Genomic DNA, 26438 nt, shown 5'->3' on the forward strand with positions numbered 1-26438 from the left:
AGCTGCTAGCAGTACGGGGCACCTGACACAGAACCGAACCGCTGCATCTAGCGAGAGACCAGTGACACACACACCTGCCTCTCCCAGGGCCTTTATGCTGCCACTAGCACAGCTGACCTGAGTTGTGCTAACCCATCGCTGTGCAAATCTGCATGGTGCCCACTAGGCTTGAAAGCCGCCTTACTCGAGACTGGGAGGTGTCACTCACAGCCGTGGCGCCGTGGCTGGGGGGTGGGTACCCGGGGGGGACGGGGCACGGTACTCACAGATGTAGTAGTACTCATGCCCCGGCCGAAACTCGAAGCCCAGGGAGAAGGGCGTGAAGAGCTGGAACTTCTCGGAGAACTTCAGGGGCCCGTTGGGTGAGTCGGGCCGGTTGCACTCCCAGCGCTTGAAGCCCTTCTGCCGGTGGTCGCAGGAGGCGTGGCCCTCGTAGTTGACCATGTACAGGATGTACCGCTCCATCTTGTCCGTCGGGAAGGGGTCCTCATAGTGAGGGCAGTAGATATCCAGGTAGTCGTTGATGCTCACTTCCACCGTGTAGTCCCCTCGATGAAACCTGCAGCCAAGAGAACCAGGAGGCAGGGGTGAGCAGGGCCAGGCAGACTCAGCGCAATCAAAGCCCGAGACCCCCAGCGCCGGAGGAGCCCGGCGGGAGCTCCGGGGGTCTCGGGGACCGTGCAATTCAGATGCCCGAAGCATCTCCATTCTCCACCCGCTGTGCTGCCCACCCCTGCTGCAAACCCAGGGGTCCTGGCTGCCAACAACTCCCTGCCCACGCTGGGGGCCGGGGGTGGTGCAGGGCCAGGCACCATGGGATACTCCGGGCCATGATGGGGAAGGGTTTCAAAAGCAATGCGTGGCTCGGGGTGCCTGCACTGAGCCACCCATGGAAGGACACCCACACGCTGTAACCCAGGTCCTGGGGAAGCAAGCCCCGCCACCCCGGTCCTGGTGTCCCTTTAACCCGCGTTTCCCATTCCCCTCGTTGCTGCAGCGAATCCCCCAGCCCCCCGCAGAATCGGAGCTGCCTGCTTACAAGTAATCACGTGCCAAATTCCTCTGCTGCTTCTCACCCCCACTCTCAATAGGCTTTGCCACTGTTAATTAATTAATTAATCCTAATGACCCCCCCTGCGTCGATTCACCCTGTTTGCAGATGAATAAAACCGAGGCCCGGAAACATCCAATACTTCGACTGCAGCAACTGAGGGACAAAGAGAAGCCGGGAGAGCTGGCTCTTCGTACCCCGACCCCTGCTCCCCCCGAACCCCTTTCCCTCCCGCAGAGAGGGAGAAAACCCAGGCGTCCCGGCTCACAGCGCCGCAGCTCTAACCACTAGGCCCAGCGCGCTCTCTTCACATTAACCTTACAAGATTAAATTTAGTACCTCATTGTTTTAAGATTAATAAACCGGCAACACTTGGTAATAAGTAGCAAAAAATCATTATGCCTTGCGATACCATCAGCCCCTTTTGGTATTAATGCAGATGTGCACTGCAATCCTATTGTAATTTACGTTTTTGGTGCTGATTATCTAAGAGATTAAGGGATTAGCGGAGCTGGAAAATGACTCCAGAGTCTATAGGCAATTCCCATCTTAGACAGCGATGTGCCACGGTCCCTTAAAAACAGCCAGCTCCATCGGCTGCTCCCGGGGCCCCAAAACCTGCCCCCTGAAATGGAAAATAACTTGCTCATCTGCTTCGGCTGGCCCCCGAGTTTGCCAGGAGCTCCCTGGTCTGGGCTGCCAGCCGTCCTGGGGTGCTCCTCTCTCCCTACCTCGAGTGGGTTTTCTCAGCTAATTAATTTGCGGTTCCTACAGCGGCGCTTTCCCTCATATAGAAAGTCTCTTGCCGGAGTCAGCAATGCTGGGGCAGGTGCGTGAGATTGATTCCCTTCCAAGATGCTGAGAGAGCACACAACACCTGGAATAAAGACGCAGGCTGAGGCGTGTGTGTCTGTACACATATGTATGTGTGCGTGCGTGTGTGCATGCCTGCCCGTGGGCATCTGGAGGATACTTCTAACCACCCCCTTTCCCTCTTGTGTTCTGCTACTGCCACGTCCCGGTGCTTTCCGTCGCTCTGTGCAGGGATACGCTGCATCCCATCCGTGCCCTTGGAAAACAGCACTTAGAGGGGCAATGGGAACACCCTAACGAAAGCAAGAGTCAGACCCGATGGTGGGAAGGCGGCCGCGGCCTAGGGCACAGGGTCTCTATAGGGTCTGCACCCAATCGGGTGCGGCACGGGGGCTTGGGTGCCGACTATGGCACGCGCAGCCGGCCCGTCACATGCTGGGCGAGGGGACCAAGGGCAGCGGGGACAAACGGCCTGCACGGATGGACCAGCCCTCAGCTGCTGCCTGGTGGGGGGCACAGTATGCAAGCCTGACCCTGAGCGTCCTTCAGGGGCGCCCGTCCTCCCGGCAGCCCCCCACCCCCCAAACTCCTGCCTCTCTGCCCCTAGGAAGCCTCCGCCTCCTAGACCCCTTTGTGTCCCCTCGGGCTCCCTCCGCCCCCGGCGCGGGCGAGATTGACAGCGGTACATGCAAACCCTGTTGCCGGACGGAGCAGGGAGGTGGGGGGCCGGGGGGCACGGGGGCACGCCGGGAAGCCTTGTCAGCTGTCAGTCTCTCTTTAAAACGCTCCAGACAAAAAAAGCCGGCAGACACCCCTCTGCGAAGGCAGCAGGCAGGTCACTGACACGCCGAGGAATTATTCATGAGCCCTGGTGCGGCGCGGGGGCCGGGGGGGCCTCAAAAGACAAGACGCTGAAGTTTGTGCTTGGTGGCGGGGGCCAAGGCCAGGGGCACAGAGGGGACACTGCAGCCCAGGTCCTGGCTCCACGTGGCCAGGAGGTGGAAGATGGCCGGGGCCAGCCCCAGCAGGATCCCCAGGTAGTGGGGTAGGCACGTGGGCACCCCCGTGCAACTGGGCCACGGAGCTGCCACGTGCGCTTGCCAAGAGGGAGCCACGCTGGGGACACGCCCAGCCCCTCTGCCAGGGCATCCCGGGGGAGCCTCACAATGCAGGATGGAGGGGTGCCAGAGCCTGGATCTTGCAGCCGGCTCCAAGCTTTCAAACAGCCCCAAACTAGGCTCCCGCATCCTTCGGGCACACGGGACGCGTGTCTGTCCAGGTCCGGCCGTCCCGTGCTCACCCTTACAGGCTCCGTGCCCAGTTGTGGGCTTCAACCTTCCCGATTTCTACTCCTGGAGGACCTGTCCCCGGGGGCTGCGCCAGGCTACGTGCAAGGGCAGCGGGGGCACAGAGACGGCTCTGCCGGTTCAGAGGCTCCTCCGGAGAACACAATTCCTGCTCCTCGCTCCCGGGGAGGAGGAGGCGGCAGCCGCATCTCCATTTAAATGGAGCTGGCCCCCGCAGCACAGAGCCCCACTGGGTCTCTAAGTGGCAATTCAGCGCAGTGGGCTGGGCTGCCGGGAGAGACACGCGCGCTGCTGCATGTGTAATGCCGTGGAGCAAGGAGGCTGCGGTGAGGCGTGGCACTGGGCACCCGCTGGCAGGCACTTTAAAGAGCCCAGCCTGGCAAGAGGGGCTGGGGCTGCCCAAGCCGGCCCTGCCCTGTGCCCACTTGCCTGTGCAACGTGCATCGGAAACCCGGGCAGCGCGGCGCGGGGCGATGGAGAGACGCAGCTCAAGTGCGGACACGCGCTCAGGGCACGCTCACATTTGTGGTTCTGCTTCTGGCCACACGCACGGGCACACGCAGACTCCCTGTCACTCTGACTGGCTCAGACCCAGGCGTGTGCACAGACTCGCCCACTCTCTGACATGTATGCAGGCACACACACATGTGGGCACACACGAGCCACCCCTGCCCCGTAGAGCGCACGCCCACTGGATGCTTGCGCACTTGGACACATACAACCTTGTCCCTCTCAAGTGTACACACGTGCACACACTTTCCTTCTGTCTCATGCTCACCGTGCAAACAAAGACAGCAGCAGGCCTGGCTGTGGCATGGGCTCGCAGCTCCAGTCCGACATCCCCTGCCTGCAAACACACCCTCACCCCCAGCATCAACTGTGGCCCCACCCCCTGCCCCCCAGCCAGCCACGGTCCTGCTCTGCGCCTCAGTTTGCCCATCTGGAAACAGCGCTTTGAGATCTCCCAGTAAAAGGCCTGGTGTAAGAGCTCGGCATCCTCATTACCGACTCACTCTTTGCTAGCTGAGGCACCAGGCCGCTCCAGGGCTTGGCGAGGGCTTAGTCATGCCCAGATCTCCCTTGAACTCAGCACCAAATCATTAGACGCAGGGGTTGCTGTGGATGTAGTCTTTCTGGACTTCCGGAAGGCTTTCGACACTGTCTCTCACCCTGTCCTCATCAAAAAGCTGGGAGACTGTGGTGTCGATGCCCACACGGTCAAATGGGTCGCCAACTGGCTGGAGGGCCGCACCCAGAGGGTGGTAGTGGATGGGTTCTTCTCGACCTGGAAGGACGTGGGCAGTGGGGTCCCCCGGGGCTCGGTCCTCGGGCCCGCGCTGTTCAACATCTTCATCAGTGACTTGGATGAGGGGGTAGAAAGCACCCTGTTCAAGTTTGCTGATGACACTAAGATGTGGGGGGATGTGGGTGCACTAGAAGGGTGCAATAGGCTACAAGCTGACCTTGACAGGTTGCAACGGTGGGCGGATGAGAATAGGATGGGGTTTAACACTGGTAAGTGCAAGGTGTTGCACATGGGGAGGAAGAACCGGCACCACGCTTACAGGTTGGGGAACTCCCCTCTTGCCAGCACGGAGACGGAAAAGGATCTTGGAGTCGTCATTGACTCCACGATGAACATGGGCCGGCAGTGTGGGGAGGCAGTCAAGAAGGCCAGCCGTACCCTGTCATGCATCCACAGATGCATCTCGAGCAGGTCCAGGGAGGTGATCCTCCCCCTCTATGCGGCACTGGTCAGGCCGCAGCTGGAGTACTGCGTCCAGTTCTGGGCGCCACACTTCAAGAGGGACGTGGACGATATGGAGAGAGTCCGGAGGAGGGCCACTCGTATGATCAGGGGTCAGCAGGGCAGGCCCTACGAGGAGAGGCTACGGGACCTGAACCTGTTTAGCCTCCACAAGAGAAGGTTAAGGGGGGACCTTGTGGCCTGCTACAAACTGGTCAGGGGGGATCAGCAGGTATTGGGGGAGTCCCTGTTCCCCCGTGCGCTGCCAGGAGTGACCAGGAATAACGGTCACAAGCTGGCGGAGGGTAAGTTTAGATTAGATATTAGGAGGCGCTACTTCACAGTCAGGGCGGCTAGGGCCTGGAACCGGCTTCCAGGGGAAGTGGTGCAGGCTCCTAGCCTGGGGATTTTTAAAAGGAAGTTAGATGAGCACCTTGCCGGGGTCATCTGACCCCAGTGCTCTTTCCTGCCAAGGCAGGGGGTCGGACTAGATGATCTACCTAGGTCCCTTCCGACTCTAGCTACTATGAAACTATGAAACTATAACCCAGGGCAGGAAGTCCATTGCCGCTACCCCAGCACTGCCCAGCCCTAGCAGCTGAAGATGGGAGCCAGCCTCTTCCTGGGATGTGCTGGGAAATCACGGGATCCTAAACGTACACTGCGTCTGGGGTTGTGGTCCACATCTGCACTGTTGCAGAGTCTGGGGGTCAGCAATGCCCCCACACCTTCCCTGTGCCAGGTGCTGTACAAGCACAGCACAGGGCCTCTGCTCCTGGGGGTCTCAGCCCTTAGGAGTGACGGCGAGAAACATCAGGTGAGAGCTTCAAGGTAATCAAAGCTATTTCAAAGCTGAGACCTTAAGAGGAGTCCCAAATCTTGGAAGCCTGACAGCAAGAGAGTCAGCAACGCCCAGGCTCTCCCAGCCTTTGCAGCCTCCATACACGGGACATTTGCCAGGCATAATGGGTTGCATTAGTAGAAGCACTGCCTGGAGATCAAGGGCAGTGATTCTTCTCCTCTATTCGGCACTGGGGAGGCCACATCTGGAGTCCTGTGTCCAGCTGTGGGCCCCCCACTACAGAAGGGATGTGGACATGTTGGAGAGAGTCCAGCTGAGCGCAGCAAAAATTGTTGAGGGGCTGGGGGACGTGACTGGAGAGGAGAGGCTGGGGGAACTGGGCTTATTTAGTCAGGAGAAGAGATGACCAAGGGGGACTGAACAGCAGCCTTCACCTCCCTGCCGGGGGTTGCAAAGAGGATGGAGCTGGGCAGGTCTCAGTGGGGGCAGACGACAGGACAAGGAGCAATGGGCTCCAGTTGCAACAAGTTGGATATTAGGAAAAACTCACCAGGAGGGTAGTAAAGCACTGGAACAGGTTACCCAGAGAGGTAACAAAGCCCTGGCTGGGACGATGGAGTTGGGGCTGGTCCTGCTTGGAGCAGCGGGTTGGACGAGTTGTCACCTCCCGAGGTCCTTTCCACCCTCGTCGTCCGTGATTCTGTGCAGGGAGGATGGGGCCGGCATGCACGTGTATGTTTGCACACGCATGCATATCCATATGTCCACGTGTGTGCACACAGCATAAGAAATTAAACCACTGAGCCTAATTAACCTCAGCTGGAAACACAGCGGGCGATACAGGGGGTGGCCTGTAACCACCCAGGTAAGAAGGGACAGGAAAAAAGGAGAGAAGTGAGCCTGGCCGGAAAGGAAGAAGACGGCCGGCTGGAGCACGTGTCTCACTGAAGGAGCGCTCCTCAAGTCTCTGCGCAGCTCTCCCCCTCATTACCTGTTCATAAGCACTCTGATCACATAGGGAAAGCCACTAATTAAGGAGAAGGGGGCTTTTCTCTTTCTCTCGCGCTCTCCTTTGCCGCGTCGGCTGTGCCAACCCTGCCCCTGGCAAGGTAAAATTTGAAAACGTAACATTCATACAAAGGGGCCGCGATTTACTGGGAAACAATTTTCAAACGCACACAAAATAAAGAAGACGGGGAAAAAAAACCCAACCCTCTTCCCGCTCCCTTTATTTCGGGGGGGGAGAGAAAAAAGAAAAAAATTATTTATTTTAATGATTGTTATTAAAGCCCAGCAAAGAGGATTTAAAAAAACAAGGAGCACGATTAGCAGGGGAATAATAATCATCATTATATTTTTTGAAAAATACCCAGCTCCCTCCCAGGGCCTGCGCTGGACTGACAAATTGCCGAATTAAAGCTGATTAGATGTGATAAATGGCACGGACTGACGGGAGGATTTGGTGGGGGCGGTGGGGGGGAGGGGAAAGGTTTATCCTTCAGCTTGGACAGCAGAGGTGAGGAAACTGCAAAGCAGGACCCCCGAGCTTGCAGCTGGCTCTGGGGAGCGGGCCGCCCGCAGAGAGCTGGAAGGTCTGTGTGGGCAGAGGGGAGTTGCTGGCAGGACCGGGCCCCCCCACCAAGAAGGGTTGGCAAGGGCACAGGGCTCAGACACTGGGGTCGGCACCAACACACGGCGCGGAGATCCGGGATCATGGCAAGGCCCTGAAAGCCACGTGGCGGGGAAGAAAAAGCAGCAGCTTGGGAACACGGTGCCCACGGCCCAGCGTGCAAACCCCGGCTCGAAGCCGGCAGGGGCAGCTCGAGTCGCTCTCTTCTGGGCTCATGCCAGCCTGCCCGTATCTTTCTTCACATGTGGGGGCCTCAAACTGGATGCCAAGCTCCAGGGGAAGCCTCCGCAGCACTGGACAGAGTAGCAGATCCCTTCCTTGATTTGCAAGTGATCCTCTTTTAGCACAGCCTTTTCCTCCGACCTCTGGGTGCTGCCCCAAGGCCCCATGCCTGGCACAGGACCGTCCAAATGGCAGGATGCTGCCTCAGCCTGGCACTCGGGGAGCCCAAAACCAGTTCTCTGCTCTGCCTGTGCCCCACTGGGTGACCTCAGACACGTCACTTCTGTGCCTTGGTGTCCCCATCTGTGAAATGGGGGCAATACAGACCCTCCTCAGCACCGCACTGGCTGGGTAAGAGCCAGCTGCTGCAGCCGTTCAGCAATAAAACATACTGCTTCTCCAGCACCCCCAGGACCCTACCCATTTAACCTCGCTGCCTTCCACTACCCAATTTGACAGCGATATATTAGGTGCATTACGGGAGCGCCAAAGAGAAGGACCCCACTGCACCAGGGGCTGCACAAAAGAGTTGGCCCGTGCCCTGACGAGCCCACAGCCTGGACAAACCAAGGGGGAAACTGAGGCCCAGAGGCATCAAGTGACTGCCCGCGGTTATGGGGGCAGGAGCCCAGCTCTCCTGAGCGCCCACCAGAGCCTTGAACTTAAAAGGGACGGCGCTGCACACCAGCAGGACAGGCTCTCAGGCACTCCAAAGTGTCCTGCATCCCACCTCGGCCTTGCCCCCGCCGCTCCTCCTCCCCGCCGTGCCCTGGGAAAGACGCGCGGTGCATCGCTGACATTTCCCATGGCTCTGCCCGCGCGGCCCCTTCCTCGCTCTGCCGCTATTCATGTGTCCAGCGACATCCCCGGCTCGGCTTGGGTTTCCGCACAGCCGGCAGATAGCCGCCGATAACATTCTTCTCCGGCTTGTCGAGCCTGTATCTGGCAGCCGGGATCTGAGCCTGGGTCCGCGCGGACAACAGACGGGCCATTGTCTGCCTCGGCGCGAGAGCGGGGCAGGGCCGGGCCACCGGGTCCCCCCCTCGCATTCAGATTTCAGGGCAAGGCCCCGCTTAGGGCTAGGAGCCGCAGGTGAGCCCAGGGCCCTGGGAAACTCAGGGAGGGGAGCGGCACGGGGGGAGCCGGCCGAGGCTGGGGCTACCTGTGGGCTCGAAGACGTGTGGCTCTCGGCGGGGTGGAGCAGTCGTTTGTGCCAGGCCCTTCCAGTGCCCCGCGTCCCTGCCAGCCGGGCGAGGCCAGCACCACGATGTGGAGACAAGACTCCCTACTGCAACACCCCCGAGCCCAGCCATCCCAATCCTGGCGCGTCCAGGAGGGCTTCACGGGCTACGGTTCTCCTAGCCTTTGCCTTCCAAACAGCACGGTGTGCGGGACCAGGACTCCTGGGGTCTCTTCCTGGCCCTGGCGGGTGCTTTGGGCAGGAGAAAAGGGACTCAGCTCCCCAAATTCAGCCTTCGCCACCCTCCAGGACATCACCCTCGCTACCGCGAGCTCCTGACCCCCTCCCTACACCAACACAAGCCCACCGCTTGCCCCGCCAGGGACACGTGCCATGCGCCAAGCATGCGGAGGGCTTGCGGCAGCTGGCGCTCGCTTGGGCCTGGGTGCTGGACCCGCGTGATGGATTAAGGCTTTCTCTGGCCGGAAAGGAGTGGAGGCACCACCTCCTTGCAGTTTGCAAGGCAGCGGTAAGAAAGAAGCCCCCCCCACACACACGAATTGCCTGGTGCGCCCTGAGCCCTGCAGCACATACCCCTCAAATTTGCCCCCCCAGACTGCACCTCTTACCCCTCTGCAGCCCTGGGTGGGAGCAGCCAGTGACCAGGCGACTAGCCCGGGTGCAGGGCATGCTGCCATGGCCACGCTGCCCCAGGCAGGCTGGCATGAGCTGCAGCCACGTAGCGAGGGACCCCCGGGGCAGCCCAGAGCAGGACAGCTTTGGGCCCTCCTGGCCTCAGCACCAGTACCGATGTCAAGTCCAGCCCTTACCAGTCCACCCCAGTCTGTCCCCTGTGATGCCACCCACCGCGGTGTCCCTTGACCGGGGGCTGACAAGTGGCATCGACCTGCCGTGCAGGGCTCGGAGGAGCAGATGGCGGCCAGGTGGCTTTGAATTGATTAGTATTGGTTTGGGAGGCTGTGCCATGCTAATTGGCCTCCCGGGACCTCACAATAAAGTGCAGGAGAGAAAATTGATTAAGCTTCCCAGCAAATTGCACCTCTGCCACCTCGGAGACGCCCTGCCCTGCTGCAGACAAACTCCTGGCTCCAGGACCCGGAGAGGGAAGCAGGCAAGCAAGCAGCGTGCACCCGGCTCCCCTGGGCACAGCGGGGCGTAGAAAGGCCCTTGCTCTCAGCCGCGCACCCCCTGGCTGGGGAGTCCAGGCACCACCAGACATTGCCGTGGGGCATCTCTGCTGCTTCAGGCTGCCTCCCAGGGCCACGCGCGTGAGCTCCAAGGCTGCGGCCCAACCTCGTCTCGCCACGGCGCTCCTGTGCCAGCGAATCTTTATTTATGTCCTTTCCCCCTGCTGCTTCCCCCCCCACCATAAATATTCCATTTCTGCCTGATCAGATATTCCCTCCCCACGGCTTTGCTGAACGCTGCCATAAGCACATTCCAGAGGCCCGACTGCTTTCTAAAGCAGTTGCTCTCTTGCTGCGTGCACGTGCCCCGAGCTCAGTGGCTTCCCGCTCGCCGTGATCGTGGGCGCTCCACCTGGGGCTGCAGCCACGCTTCTCTCTACCCCAGCGCTAAAGTGACGAGGCTGAAGGGTCCTGGAGACGCATCGGCACTCGCCATTACTTTGCAATGTCTGTCCTACAAGAGATGACTGTTTCGCCTGGCTGGAGTGCGTGGGGTGATAAACTAAAACTCCACGGTCCTTGGGCATTGAGACTTAACTGGCAGGGGAAAGACCAGGGCCACCAAGGTGGTTTTCCTACTAGCAGGGGGTCGTACCTGACCCAGGTAGTGCATAATTAGCCTTCTGCTTTAACTTCCAGGGGCCAGATCTCTGCTATACGCCGACTTTACAGAAACGGGACACTCCTGCCTTGCTTGCTCCTGCGGCCGTACAGCTGAGGGCAAGCAAAACTCGGGGGCATCTGACCCCCAAGCCTCCGGGCTTGCACATAGGATGCCCACCAAAGGATTCGGAAGTATCTAAAGCCCCAGGCAGGGGTGGAGGATGCTTGCTGGTAGCAGGGCCACACGTGGTTCTTGAATGACTCATGAATCTGGAACTGATTTGGCCGATTTGACTTGGGACACGAAAACTTTTCCTTTAAAAAAATAAATAATAATGAAGCGCCTATAGGTGAAAACCCCGGACCATCCCCATGTTCCGTGTTCCCCTGTCACGAAGCACGTACGCCTGGAGTACATCTGGAGATGCAGTAAGACCCCCTAGTACTCTCTAGTGAAGCAGTCACGCTGGAGTATACCAGAGAGCACGTGAATGCTCCACATCACGCTCACGACCAATGACTTCATTTGGGTGGAACGAGATCTGTTAAAACTCCCTGGGGCTCGGGTACTCTCAGCTGGGGTCTCCTGGGTCATCCCCGGTCTCAACAGCAAGTTCAGGGCTGGACGTGCCGTGGGTGGGCAGCAGGGGCCCTGCCAGCAGCCCCCTGTGCTGTCTCCGGGTCAGGTGGGGGCCTAAGATCGGCACACAGGAAAGGGAGCATGGCTCAGCCCTTGCAAGAGCGGCCACCATGCAGGGACCCGGACACTTCAGCAAAAAGGGAACAGCAAGTGGGCTGCATGTCCTGGGGACCGGCGTGCAAGTAGATGTAGTAATATGCATGCATGTGCGCAGAAACACGCGTGAAGACAAACCCCAGGAACAGCATGCACACCCGCGTGCAGGCAGGAATAAACCCAGAGAAGACGCGCACGCAGATATAGCCGCGCACCAAGCCATAGACATGTGCAAAAGGACACGCACACACCCAGAGGCTTGCAAGGAGGCAGACAGACAGACGTGCCCCCCCCACACCACCCCATGCACTCGCATACATGCACGGGCACCCAGGCACACACCCGCACGCAGAGCCATGTACGGACCAGCGCACCCGCATGCACGTACGCATGGAGCTGCACGCACACCCACGGAGCCGGTGGTTAATTTGTTATCATTTAAATCGCTCAGTTCGCCAAATGTCAACAGCAGCCTAAAGAGCCGGCACCTGGCAGGCGCCCCGCCGCCCGGGGTAATACCCACAGCAGGGCTGCCAGGCTGCAATAATTAAGATGAGCTGCCTCAATAGGGCCTGGTGCTCTCGCAGCTGCAACGCTCCACCTTGAGGCAGGACGACGGTGCGGGGCCGAGAGCAGCACTGCGAAGGGGGTTCCCCCGGCTCTGATTCTGGAGCACTCCCACAGAAATACGTGGTAAGAGCCACTTGCCAACAGCCTCCACCTAGAAGCACAGTCCTGGCGTGCAAGGTGCTGTACTTTATAGCAAGAGACAGCAATTTTGGAAACCAGTGGGGCTAGCCCCATTTTACAGGTGAGAAAACCGAGGCACGAGACAGCCCCCCCCCACCTCAGCACCCGTTCACAGCTAGGCTTCCCAGGTACCTCCCCATCCAGCATAGCAAGGGGCCGAAGGCCTGGCCAGGCATCCTGGGAGCAGCATCTGACCTCCTCAATCCCTCGTTCTCACCTGAAAGCCCATCTCAGTCCTGCACGCAGACTCCCCGACTCCTGGGTCCCAGCGCCATGAGCTCTAGCATGGACACCAGCTGCGCAATAAAGCACCGTCTGCCTTCCCTGGTGCCTGGAACCCCTGGCTCTTAACGAGCGTTCATTAACGACGCTGTATGGCAGGGCTAGGGCCGGAGGGGGCTGTAGGGCACGAGGCCCGGTGCAGCAGAATGGGGCTCGGGCTGGCCCCGAAATCGCTCAGCTCTGAGGCTTATTTCCTCTTATGCAGACGGAGGAGACAGGCACGCTCTCCCCGTGCATAGTGTCACGCCTGGGGTGCACACGCGCGGGTAACTAACATGTTCGCGCCCATCCATACAAATACGCACATCCATGCCTGTGCAAACAGGCACGCCCACGCCTGCCTCTACACATACGCACGTGCCCACGTGTGCCTGAAAGCACTCATGTTGGCATATGTGTGCAACACGCCACGTACCTTTGCCTCCACCCCCACGTACGCACAGCTCTGCACACACCTTCCTGCACAAGCTGGCTCACACGCACACAAATATACCTCCCCTCCTGAACCCCCACAGCACAGAGGCATCAGCCCACATGCACACGGTCATCAAGGGCACCCAAGATGACTGATAACACTGCTCTGATTGCTGCAGCCCTTTCTCAAATGGCCCCTTTATTATCCGCTATTGGGGCCAGGTTAGCCGGGGCACCCGCTCTGAGCTGCATTTTATCAAGCCGCCGAGATGCGTCCTCCTCATCCGAAGAGGAGAGCTACAACCTGTGATTAGAGAGCACTTTGGAGGGAGGGAGAGAGTCCCCCTGTCTCGCCTTCATAAATCTCACACCATTTAACCGCCTCGGCGAGGAGACAGGCCGCGGCGGGAAGCAGCCGGCTCTGCCTCCCGGACAGTGATGGGGACCGGCTCCTCTGACGCCTCCCTGACACCGCGGCAGCAAACTTTTCCTGCCCCCTTCTCCACCTAACAATTTCATCCTCATTCTTCATTTGTTTCCCTCGGCTGGATCCTCAGCTCCCTCCGGTGCCATGAGATCTGGGGGGGTCTGTGCAGGGTAAGGGTGGTCCGGCACCCTGTGTCCCCCCCAAGTCGAGCAGCTTGTGGGACCCCCTCCCCTTGCTGAAACCTCAGTTGCAAACCCACTCCCTGCTTCTTGGGGAAAAATCCTGGCTATCTTGAGGGGCGTCCCTGGAACCTGAACCCCCCGCCCGAGCTCCATAGCATGGACTAGGCATCCATGTGCCTCCGTGCAAGGGTCACCCAGGCACGTACCCAGCCCCGGTGTGAACCCGAGCACCTCACAGCCAGTTGTGCCTGGGCTACAAACGCAGCCGAGCACCGCCTTGTCCCCATCTCCACACCCCCCGCCGTGCAGGTCTGCACGTGCAACTGCTGTGTGCACAATCAGATGCACACGCGCTCACCCAGGCACACACCCACACATCCCCACGAGCCTGTGCAAGAATGCACAGAGCAATGCATCAAAGTACCATCCACTCAGACGCTCGGGACCCAAGGGTGGGGGTGCTGGAAGGGGGGGCCATGACCTCTGTGTGGGGTTTCCCCACGTGAGGCAGGTGCTGCGCGAGTGCAAATGCGGAGGTGCCAGCTGGGAGGGCCGCGGCCGGCCCCGAGTCAGCCCCCAGCCGACGGCTGTTTAATGACTCTTTTATGCAGGTCGGGCACAGGGAGAGGGCCACCAGGGCACTTGCACACCTGCATGCAGATGTGCAGACAGACCTCGCTGTGTCACACGTGCCCCCATGGCACATACGCAGCCTGCCTCTGCGCACTCCCCGCCACTTCTCTCTGTCTCACCCCCCCCCCCCCAAACACCTTTGCTTTCACACATCCACACGCTCACCGTCTCACACGTACGAACTCGCCTTCCCCGGCTCTCAGAGGCTCACACCCAACCCCCTTCTTTCCACTCTCCTGCCCGATGCCCCAGACTACTCCATAATGCTCTTCCTGCGGCACGGTGTGCTTTCTCTCCGGGGAGAGGAACATGCGCGTGCGTGTGCATGCGCGTGTGCCTGCCCTTCAGCATCGTGGTTCTGCCAAAAGCCTTTTCCCCATCCTCCACGGAGACAAAAGCCTTTAATTTTTAATAGCAATTAATGTAACCACGGGGGGGCAGAGGGAGATTGCAATGAACAGCGGTGTCGGGGGGCTGATCTCACCTGCTGCCCCAGAGGAAAGCAACACACACACACACATCACTTTGTGCCCGATCACGCTCAGGGTCTCGGCCCCCAGCCAAAAGTGGCGCCTGCCCCGTTACTGCTGTTCTCAGCCTCGCTGCTCCGGCGGGACCGTGCGGAGGCCAGGGCTGGCGTGATGGATTCTCCAGCCTCCGCTCAGAGCCAGGAGGCAGCCAGAAAAGTCATTTAATGGGACAGGAAAAACAAAAGCAGCAGAGGAGCCCGGTCAGAGCTCCACACGGCCCAGGACAGCATGCCCAGCCGGTCTGGGGAGTCTGCTGGCCCCCGACATGCTCTTCCACCGAGGGCTTAGCTCTGAAATGGGTATTTTTGGGCTCGGGGAAGGAGGGGAAGGCTCCTCGCCTGGTTTCTAGCAAGGATGGGGTTAAATCCAGGCTCACTCCCTATGCCCAGTGCGGTCAGATGGGTGGCAAGCCCCCACCCCCAGAACAGCCCTTGCTCCTAGCACAGCCTCGACCATCTACCCAGCCTGCCATCTCAGGCTGCTCATCTCCCCAGCGACCCTGAGGGTCCCCCTGGGAGCTGCCCCAGGGACCCGGGAGCAAGTCTGTCCCCCAAAGAGCTTCCAATTTAGAGGCAAGACAGGTTTCTGGGGCTGCCAGCCAAGAGCTGAGCACTCCCAGGGGTAACGACCAAGCGCCCAGAGCAAGAACAGCCTTGCCACCACGCCGGCTCCAAAGATCAGGACCTGCTGCCGCAAACCGACACGGCTCCACTGCGCAGGGCCAGGTCCCCTGGTAGCACACAGCAGCCCTGCTCTACAGAAGAGCTGTGCTGATTTACACCTGGCCCCACACCTCCAGGACAGCAAGGTCTCTGCTCTGCTCCACTGCTGCCACCTCTGCCCAAGCCGTTTGCATGCATAGCTGCCCCCGAGCCCCGTCCTCCCCAGCACGTCCAGCTAAACCCACACCCCGTGCCCTTGGGGGCAGGAGTTGGTGCAACAGTGAAGGCCAGAGCAGCGCGGACCCAAGGGAGCCTCCAGTGTCGAGGCAGCAGGACCTGCTGCAGGTCTCCCAGGACGCCTGGGGTCCAAGCCTGGCTCTGCTACTGACTCGCCGGGCACACCGCGGGCACATCACTGCCCATTGTTACATCTCTGTTTCCTTGTCCGTGTAATGAGTGCGAGAATATTTGCTAGCCCCCCGGCGAGGGGTACGAACACTTCTCCCACTAACAGTGATGAAGGGCTCGGAGGTCTTCATGGAAGAGCAGAACGGTCCAGAGACAAAGGGAGCCAAACTGCAGCCATTGCTCTGATGCATCCCGGGGCCGCCTTTGAGTGGCAGCAGACAGACCCGCCGCTCCTGAATCAGGGGCACCTGCTGCTCCAGCGAACGGGGAACCTCCCCAAGCCCAGCAAAAGGAGAACCTGCCCCCCAGCTGTCAACTGTATAGGGCATATGACACAGAATAAGGTAGCTCTGAATCTGCCCAGACACACACCAGTTAATGGAGATATATTTTTATGGACGGGATGCTGAGAACACCACTCCCAGGACGGTGGTGTTGCTTTCCTCGTGCGACGGGGTTGCACGGGGATGTGGTGACAAAACAAGGGTTTGCAGCTAAAAATGCCACGTCTCACTACAGGATCAGTGTTCACAACAGCAGCCCAACCCAGATGCTGAGTTTCGCATGGCCCGGGTCTTAGCCCCAAGGCTTTGCATGGTTTTCAGGATGACATGGACACCAAAGCCCCCCACCGGGTCCTGACGTAGAGGATCTGCACATGACATGGCTGGAAAAGGTCCCGCTCCTGCCTACGTTCCAAAGACCATTCTCCCCACCTTGTACAAATAAAGTCAGAGGCTTCGGGGGGTAACGGGTTTTCCATATCTGCAGCCCAGGCCGGGTGGAGCTGCAGGAGCACTGGAGAGGCTGCAGGAAGCGCTCTGGCTGCACCTCCGCCCAGGGTCCCACGCATGCCGGAGCGATGAAAAGAAACCTGAGCGTATTCTGGGCAGGTTCACAGCCCCCCCAGCATCGCGGGAGCCGGGGGCGTTCAGAGACGAGGCAGGCGCGCGCTGTGTGCGGTTCTCTTCTCGACCTTGCCCTGTGGCAAAGTCGTTCGCAAGCTTGGTGCGAAGGGGGCACAGGACTGATGCAAACAGCTCCCCACCCTGCCAGAGAGCACAGCCCCAAGGCTGCTTTGCCCTGCCCTCGAGCAGGGGTGCAGCAGGGACAGCTGCAGCTCAAGGTGGAGCATGATGGAGCATGTGGCCCCAAAAAGAACCTGAGCCAGGCTGGGGTGGCTCTCCCTGTGCCCCTGTGGCTGGACGGTGGCGGTCCCCAGGTCTGGTCACAGGGTGCAAGGCCTGGCTACCGGGATCTATGGGAGGCTTCCTGCTCCTGGCTCTATGTAGGGCATTGCAGGGACGCTCACCCCAGCCATGGGATCAGCACAGGGGACCCTGACCCAGCATGGCCGCAGCCCCACAGACTCACCCCAGAGGACGGGACTGATGGGAGCAGCAGGTCCTGTAGTGAGAGCGCTGGTCCCTGGATCCCCAAGCACCGTGGGGTGGCCAGGTGGCTCAGACTCAGCCTGGGCAGCCTCTTTTCCCCAGGCCAGAGTGGTTAGAGCAGGCACATAGCAGCCAGTACACCGGGGTCCCTGCTCCCGACCTCAGCACGGCTGTGGTGACCCTGGGACCGCTCTGACACGGCAGCGCGCAGGCAGCCGCGGCGGCAGCAGCACACGGGTGGGGAGGCTGCACCGAGAAGCCTCGGCTGCGCCCTCCGGCAGAGCCTGGCACCGCCAAAGGGGTTAACATTGCAGGCTCAGTTTTTCCCTGACAGAGATGAATGGAGCAGGCTCCACATTTCACTCCAATGGGATGTTACGCTTGACAATTGACTACTCGCAGCTTTCAGCTCTGTCAGCTACCATTAAGGCTGGGATCCCGGCTAATTGGGTTCTTCATTAGGGGCATTCTTTACTGTTAGCGCCGCCTGACAACCCGGCCTGCTCCCTCCCCAGCACGGCGCAGACGGGGCCCAGCGCCCAACACCTTCCCGTCCCCTCCCTTCAGGGCCTGAAGTGGCATCTCCCCATGGAGGGGTGGGGACCCCGAGCTGCAATGCCAAGGACCTGGCCCGTGCCCCTGGCTTCGGCCGATGCATTGCAATCTTGGCAGGTGCCGGCTGGACGCCGCTGGGCAAGATGCCCTGCTGAATTTGAACAGGGCTGTGCTTGCCTTTCAGACCTGAGCTGCGGGGTGAGTCACTATCAGCAGGAAGCGATGGCTCTGCCCAGGGGGGCTCCTGAACCCAAGCTGGTGCAGGTTTCTCTAGGACAAAAGCCAAGGATGCTCTGCTGATAGCCAGGTGCTGGTGACAGGACGGGGGCAAAATGAAGGATCAGAGAAATCCACAGGCCGGAGGGAACTGCCCAGCCTCCCCGGCCCCGGGAACGCCGTTCTGCCTCTCAATGTCACTCCATGAGTCTGGGGCAAAGGCTGAGCAGCAACACGCCTGGCTGCGAGGGACACGGAGAGCTGCTCTGAGTTTGACGGCAGCTCCCCTTGGAGGGTTTCAGGCCAGTGATGCAGTGGGGAAACTGAGTCGCAGACTGTCCAGAACAGGGACTACAGCTCAGGCATCCCAGTGCCCAGCTCTACCCACCAACAACAGAGCAGCTATAAGCACTGGCCTCCTCCAGCTCTCAACACCAAGGCCTTTCTCCTGCTGGTGTTAAGGGAAAAGCCCTGGCAGCGGCAGGCAGCGTAGGGCTTATGACACACGGTGGAGCATTTCTCACAATATCCAGCAGGCGATGGTGATGCCTACAGCTCCGAGGCACCGTGCAGACAGAAGACCAGGTTGCATCGGAGGGAGACAGCAGCAGGTCTCCAGGCCTGGGACTGATGCGGTCTCTCGGCTCTGACGGCCTCCGCAGTCCTGTGCAACTCTGCAGGGTGCTGGGTACCGGCTGGGAGCCTCCCCGGAGTCAGAGCAGCAGGGATCTGCCCTCAGAGCTCATGCAAAGGATGCACAGAAACTGCCTTGTGTTGCACGGGCCCTCAGGACACAACCAGCCCCCTCTCCCCCAGCTGCACCGCTGTCCCGCGCACACCCCTGGAATCAGCCCACTCCCTCCAGACCCCAAAACACCCCTGCACACCCCACTGGGCAGCCCAGCCCAACCCTGCTCCCGTTCCCCACCGTGCGCCGGACAAAGCCGGCCCCCCACCCCGAACTTGCTGCGCCCAGCCCTCCAGCTCCCTGCAAAGTTGCCCCATCCCTTCCCCCCGGGCTGTTTTCCCATCCGTGATTTCCTAATTGATGACTTTCCCTGCGCGGGCCCCGCCGTCACGTGGCCGCCCCCTTTTTTGCATGACAAGAGCGGAAACCTATTGGAGTGAAATTGCCTGGAATAAAATATTAGAACTAATGAACCAGCGTGGTTGTCCTTCCCTCCTCCCGCCGCACACCCGGCTACACACAACCTCCGACTGTTGCTTCTTTATATGCCAGCCTTGTGTTAAACTCGGGGCCGAAAATTAACGCCTCTTCAGGGATTGCTTTGTGAGCTTTTGAACTTCCAAAGTTGGCGACTCTCAGATATCCACCGCACACACAAAGTCTTCTAAGAATATTTCCTATTATGCTTGCCCCTCGTGGGAGATTTCACTTAAACCACCTCTCAACACGGTTTTGGTGGGGGGGTGGGGGTTTCCAGGTTTTTATTTATTTATTTATTTATTTTAATGCCCCCCAAGAAAATAAATATCCCATCTATTTCCAATTTGTCTGAAACATCATGCTAAAGAGCCCTCCAGTCGCAGCGGTGGTTCACATTAATTCTACCAGGAGTCTGATAGTGTCTGACTTTTCCTCCATCATAATAATGGTTTCTCTGATTCGGCAACCATAATCAAGCTGCTAGGAGAGCTACCCTGGCAACTTTGAAAAGGAAGATGCTAACGAGACCTGCCCCCTCCATATGCACATGCGCCGCGGACCCGATCCTGGGGCATGGATGCGAGTTGGGCCTGCGGGCTCCTAGCGTCATCAACTAGAACGGGGCCATATAGGAGATGGACTGGATTAGATGACCTCTGCAGGCCCCTTCCAGCCCTACTTTCCTATGATTTTTATGGCATCTGGGCAACAGGCTTTCCCATCTTTTCAGTGAGAATAGCATCATGTCACCAATGCAACTTCCAGTGGTTTTTTTTGTTTTTTTTTAAGTCAAGCCCCAGCTCCAGGAGTCTTGTGATGATATAAGAGTTCAAATGTGATGATATGACAAGGGCTCCAAAGCCAACCTGCTGCTCACCAAGCCCTTTGCAATTTTGATCACGCTGTTTTTAAGGTAATATCATGATTTCAGGGGGACCGGCCATGGGATCTCTCAATGTCTGGGTTTGGAGAACAAAGTTCGCCCTGCTTTTTTGTATGTGCTGTGAATACCAGGCCACCCCCTTAGAGAAGCCATCTTCCAGCTCATGTTTGCTATGTCATGGCTGGGATTCCCACTGAAGCAGAGGACGGCTTACACCCTTTGGCCCCTATTAGTCTAAAAGTTCTCTCCAGGCAACCTAAATGTTGAACCTCCGACGACTCTCAGGGCAGGACGAGCTCCCGGTGAACACCCCCCGCCTGGGGCATACTGGGTCCACGCCAGAGCAGAAGCACTGGGGCCAGAGGAGAGGGGGAAAACCCCACTCGTCCGGTTGAAACACAGCATCGTCCTCACTGAGGAAGCAATCCCACAGGACACCAAGGAGATCTGAGCTCCCAGGATGATCCCGCTCGTCCTTCCTGGCTGCAGCTCGCCTCGGGGCAGAGCCAGCACACGGTCCAGCGAGGATGCGCAGGCTCTTCTCAGCTCTCCACTGGGCTGGCGGGGGATGGAGCAAACGGGGGTGAGCTGGTCATGAGCACGCCCGAACTGGGAGCTAGGAGTGAGGTCGGGAGCCGCTCCCAACGGGAAGAGAGGGGGCCCGAGACAGCCACCTGTGAGAGCAGGGGCCAGGGACCCCGGCAGTCCTCCCGCACGGGTCCCCGAGACCCTCCAAACCGCCCGGGCGCTTCCCCACCTTCCAATAACTTGCCGCTGGATCAGGCGTTGGGAGGCTGTTGCTAAGGCGAACGAAACAAAACTAACCCCCCACACCCTAGCTATCACTTAAACCTAACCCGATGCAAATGCATAGGCAAGATGCTCCCCCCCAGCCCTGAAAATATGCAAATTCCCCCTCTTATTTCCTCGGTGGGGCTCGGAGGGAATTACCCCGCAGGAGGAGGGGAGCAGGCGATTTCTTTCAGTCATATTAAGGCTCTTTTCTCCATTAATCCCGTTGCTCCGTCGGCTCCTGGCATGTCCACAGCTCGCAATGGACTTCATGCCGGGAACATTTAAGCAAGTTTTCCCATCTGTTTCTTTTCCTCCTTGGATGGTCTGTATTAAACTGCCTTGGACTGGAGCATTGTCCTGTGTGAAGCTAAATAGTGTGTCTGTGGGCAATGCTAATGACGGTGCCTGAACGACGGGGGCTGGACGGAGCCCATTACGGCGGCTTGGAAGCTTTTATGTCCCCCACCACCACCACCACCTTTAATTTTCACTCTGTATTTATTGAAATACCCTGGAAGCAGATTAATTTTCTTTGCTCAATCGTTAATATTGTTTGGCAAGGAAAGGGAGGGGAGTGTGGGCTGACGTTGAGAATGCAGGCCGGGTACCAGGACGCCTGGGATCTTTTCCCAGCGCTGGAGGAGAGGTGCGGACGGGGTCCAGGGTTTCACCAGGAATCCAGGGACGCAAGCTCACGCCCAGCTTCGGATGTGGCTGAAGGTCAGGCCGGCTGCGAGCAAGTCCTCCCTGTTGGGCCGGGAAGCTGAAGCGATGCTGGTCACGTCCCCCCTCCGCGTGCTGCTGGGTAGGGAGACTGGCTAGTCCTTCCCGCGCCCTCCCAAGGAGCCAGCAAAGATCCAGCAGACCCTGGGCCCTGCTGATCCCCCACCATCTGGCTCGGAGCAGCGGCCCAGGAGCCAGGATCCTGCATCTTGGGGTATAAATCATGGTTAGAGCCGAGTCTGGCAAGTCATCTTCTGATCCCTGATCAGCCTCAGGGCCCTGCGGGAGACGCTTCCCCTCACTGTGCCTCAGTTTCCCCATCTCCCCAGCGAGCAGCAGCCAGGAGGGCCCTACTGAGCAGGAGCGCGGTTGCTGCAAGCCCGCGGGCAGAATGCGGCGAGTGGCCTGAGCGAAGCGCGCGGCACGTAGGGGCGGCTTGTTATTATTCCTCCTACCGGGGAAGGTTTCTCTTGTTTCGCTGCGGGTCCCGTAACTGCCTCCCAGTCTCCCGCTGAAATGCTATTTTGCAGCTGCCGGCAGCAATGTGCTTCAGTGAATTACCACAGCGATTCCTACGCCTCCTACAGCAACAATGCAGCAAGGTGGAGGGGTGGGGGGGCAGAGGGGACCCAGGGGACCGTTTCCCTGCTTTCTCCGGCACACGGGTGCAGAAGGAGGCTACTGCTGCTTGCTCGCAGGCCGAGAGCGCTCCGGCCTGATAACGAACCGGAGCGGGGCCGATGTGCCCGAGAAAGTCACCGCAAAGGAGGCTGGATGCAAAGCCTGGCAGCGGACACGTCCCGCTCAGCGTCAGGGTTTGCTGGACTGCGTGATGGTCACAGCCCTGCAAAGCCGGCGCTCGGGAACGGCCCCTCGCTTGGCCCTGGTGCAAGGGGAGGCAAAACTGGGCCTGGCTGGAAGCATCGGGGGTGCAGGACCCGTGCGGGGAGAAGCGGGGCCAAGACCCGGGCTGCCGCTAGCCAGGACCGTCTGCGGGAGGGTGAGTGGGTCGAGACGGCACAGAACAAGAGGGGCCGCGATGAAGGCGCCGAGAAGCGCTCGGTCCAGCGGGCGACTGGGACACGTGGGAAGGATGAAAGGCGCTGGCTTCCCGCGGGCTGAGCTAGCCGGGGGTGGGGTCGCCAGGTCCCTTGTGATGCTGGGGGTGACAGGACCACCCGCAGCACCACATCCACGGCCTGCCCAAGACACAGCACGGGCGTGCGTGCGCACCCCCCCTCTTATTCCCTCCTGGGATTTGGAGCCAAGATGAAGCCACTGGACTGGTCTGATCTCAGCTTAAGTGGTGTCAATCCGGAGCCCTGCGGAAGGAGTCCTAGAAGCGACTCCCAGTTGACATCGATCCATGCAAGATCATCGAGCCTTTGTGGGTTAAAGCAGCCCCAGCCCCACCGTGCGGGTGTTCAGGGAGAGTTCAGGACCGAACGCGTTTTAATGGGCAGACGGGCTGCGAGATCGAAGTGCTGGCTGCGAGTGCAGCAGATGAAGGGGCAACACTCAGCTCTGCCACTGCAGCCTCATATAGCCTTGGTCATGTCCCCTCCGCTCTCTGCATTCCCCTCACCTCCTGAGACCACAAGCCCTTCTCTTGTACAGCCCCTAGCACAAAGCAGCTGCAATCACATGGCGCTGCCATGACACAAGCAATGGCAATCACGCCGCCAAAGCCACGAGACGAAGGCAGCCCACGTCTCTAGGCTGAGAATGGGACAAGCGCAGGAATTTCCCAGCATGCTGCTGAGCTCCTGGCAATCGGCTGGAGGGATTGGCCAGGCAGCTCATCCATCAGATCAACGCGCCGCCATTTCCTTCGCCCCTTCCCGGAGGCAGCCATGGGGCGGGGGACGTGGCCAGGGGGGCAGAGGGGGCTCCGTGGCGGGCGCTCGTAGGAAGTCTGTAATGTGGTCCGCAGGGACCCGCCGTACACACACCATGTAAATTATTTAATTTCTCCAAACGGCTGCACCTTTATAAATCATTAAAAGCTCCTTTTGATCTGTGTTAATGAGGGTTCCTGAGCGCGGTGGCTGGGAGAGGGGCTGAGCAAGAGATAGCGAATCAGCTAATTAAAAAAATAAAGAACGAGAGAGAGAGAGAGAAAGAGGGGGAGAGAGAAGCAAGGGAACAGGTGTTTGGCTGGGTAAATGAAGTCAATGGAGCAGGGCAGAAAGCCACACGTGGTGGCTCCTCCTTTTGCCAAACCAAGGCTCAGAGGAGGCGCCGTGTTGCGGCGTCACACGCGAGTGCGCACACGCGTGTCCACGCACAGGCTGACCCAGGTGGGAGGCGACGTGGGGAAGTTCGAGAGACGCCGCTCAGCTCATCTCACGATTCTTCTCCTCGGGCGGCCAAATGTACCCTGGAAATCCCCGAGCCGCTTCAAATGGGCTGGGGAATGAAGGCGTCTAGCAAGGGATGGCAAGAAAAGCAGTGCCGGGAGAAATGCAGGGGAAGCCAGCAGCATATCCGACCGCTGCTGTTCCTGGAAGGACAGAACAACCTCATCCCAAACCCGCGGACAGAGACCTGGCTCACAGCCCCACTTTCTTCCAACTCAGCCCCCAAGCCTTCAACCACGGAGAGCCAGGCCCCCTCGAATCACTGGGCTGGCTTACAGAGCTGGAGCTCGGCTGATCCATCTCAGCTCACTTGAGTCCTCTCCTGGTTTCGAAGCCTCGTAGGTGCGGCCAGATCCCAGTGCCGTGGTTGTTCTCGGCAGCCCTGCAAGCTGGGGCCGCGCTTATTCTGCAACGAAATCCCTCAATTCCCGCAGCTGGTGCTTGAAGATACACGAGACGCGCAGGACAGGAGCAGAGCAGCAGCTCCTGCCTCCGTGGAGAAAGGGCGGCTTGTGCAGCCGCGCCACGTGCTCGGGCCTGGGCATCATCCCTTTAAATCTGAACGGGTCCTCTGCTCCAGGAGAGCTGCATCCCCATTTTATGCACGGCACAGCGCAGATTGCTGAAGACGAGAGATAAACACGGTGCTCTCACTTTCCCAGAGCCTTTGTTTGCTTTCTGTCTGGTTCACCCGGTCCCTCCGAGCCCGGCAGAATTGATGAGAGCCTCTGGATCGGCTGTTTGCTCCCGGTGCCTGGAGCTGCACGCCAACCGTGCCACCCAAATGGCGTCGGACCGTCGGCGGGACTGGCCTTGGGGCGCGGGGCAGGAAGCCCATCGGCTCAGCTGCTGGGGGGCGCACGGGGAGAGATGAGGGCTGCCGCGGGAGAAGGGACGTGGCCCGTTCTCTGCAGCCGGACCGGGGGCAGCGGGCGTCACTCAGAGCCGTGCCCTGGAGGAAGCTGACAGGCAGGGTCAAGCGATTAGACGGCGGCAGAGCCCGTGGCAGGCGTCACTTTGCCAGCCCTGACAGCTTTAATATCAATATTTATCTCAACTACAAAACTCTGATTCCAGCTACATATTCAGCAGCTCGATTACAGTTATCTGGAATGATGGTGACGGCTTCTGCGGCGGGGAGGCGAGCTCAGGCTTAATGCGGGTTGACAGCGCTGCCCGGGCCGCGGCCGGGAGCTCGGCTCGGCACGGCCGTGCCAGACAGCGCGCGGGGCAGGGAGCCAAATAAATCAACCGGGATGCGGGGTGGCCGGGGGCAGAAGGATGCCAGGAAGCCAGTTTGGGACTGGTCTCCTTGCTGCAGACCTGAGAGCCAGGCCTGGCTGCTGGAATGACCCGCTAGGCATAGAGGCCTTAACAGGGGAGGAAAGGGCCAAAGAGCCCCCCAAGGATGCTCCATGCACAGGGGACTCCCTGGAAGGAAGGATGCGCCCACCCCCAGGGATGGGATGGGAGGGTCTCCAGGGTGCTCGGCTGCTCCCTGCTTCCCCTCGCCCGGACAAAGCGCAAGGCGCAGCAGCCCCCAGGCTCCTCCAGCTGATGCCAGCTCAGCCCTGGCACGCAGGGCACACCCCACGTGCCCCCGCAACCTCTCCCCGAGCCCGAATGACAGGGCCGAGCCCAAACCTTCAGCAACGCCCTGGGACCCCTGAGAGTGAAAGAAGAACCAGGAGTCCTGTGCCCACCTTGCATGGGCACTAGCTAAAGCTCCTGAAAGGATGCAATGGGTGCCCACGTGAAGGGAGAAATCCCGAACGGGATTTCCAAAGCTGCTCGAGCTTTGGGAAACAAGAGCAGTAGCCTCTGGGGCACGGGGCTGTTATCTATTTCCTGCCCAGGGGGGTGTCCTGAAACCGATGGGGTCATGCTACCAAGAAGTGAGTCAGTGCCCTCTGCACAGGCGAGTCCAGGAAGGCGATGGCATGACGGAGGAGTGGTATCATTGCCAGGAACCGTCCTGTTCCTGGCACTGGGTTTGCCACGGGCCAAAGCCCAAGGTCTGGGCTCCGTTTCCTGTGTGCGCACGGCTCCTCCTGGAACGTCGCCTATCTCGGCTCCAACCCTGCGCACACATGGGCCGCGAGGATGACTCACGGCCCGGAAAGCACACGAGGCTGACGAAACCCGGCAGGGTTCGCTCCGGGGCGAGCAGGTGGAAAGGGGACCGAGGCCCAGCGTGCAGGTCCCGACACGGCGCGGAGGCGGCCAGGCCCCCCGAGGGCTCCTGGATCAGCATGCAGAGGTCTCCCCAGGGCCAGGCCTGGGCTCCGAACTCAGGATCAGTCCAACTGATCCGCCCCGTTTGCACCAGCCCCAGAGCAGCTGGCAGAGGAAAGCAGGAAGAAAAGAAGAAAAAAAAAAAAAATCAAACCAAAAGATTTGAAACACCCAGGCCTTGCCCGTGCACACAGGCATCTATGCCAGGCAAAGGTCTGTTGAGTCAAAAAACAGCCATTCTGCTGGGGGCCTGTGTTCAACCAGGTCCCTCCGTGATGAGCCGCTGGCTCCCCACCCCCTGGCCGCTGTTTTTCCATCAAGGCTGGATGCATTTTTGAAGATAGGATCCCATCCCAGGTAGTCACCGGGTGACACCACCCTGCCCGGGGTTTCGGGTCAGCCGCAGAGAACCACGACGGGGCCTTGAGGCTTTAGGATCCCGCAGCATTGCATTGCCCGTCTTCCTGGGAGCTTGGCCAGCCCTTTGGGTCATCTCCCCGTCCTCCCACTCTCTGGTCCACT

The 26438-nt window shown here is 59.6% G+C and overlaps 1 protein-coding gene across 1 annotated transcript in view; it reads right to left on the minus strand.

The window, feature by feature from the left end:
* EFNA2 (ephrin A2) overlaps positions 1-26438 on the minus strand; it is a 93061-nt gene that overhangs the window by 19767 nt on the left and 46856 nt on the right. The window contains exon 2 of the mRNA XM_090027290.1: positions 267-559. Coding sequence (XP_089883416.1) covers positions 267-559 — 293 coding nt within the window. The remainder of the gene's footprint in view (positions 1-266; positions 560-26438) is intronic.

Source organism: Crocodylus siamensis, chromosome 14 (assembly GCF_052110815.1).
Source record: "Crocodylus siamensis isolate JL-2025a chromosome 14, ASM5211081v1, whole genome shotgun sequence".
Classification (NCBI taxonomy): domain Eukaryota; kingdom Metazoa; phylum Chordata; order Crocodylia; family Crocodylidae; genus Crocodylus; species Crocodylus siamensis.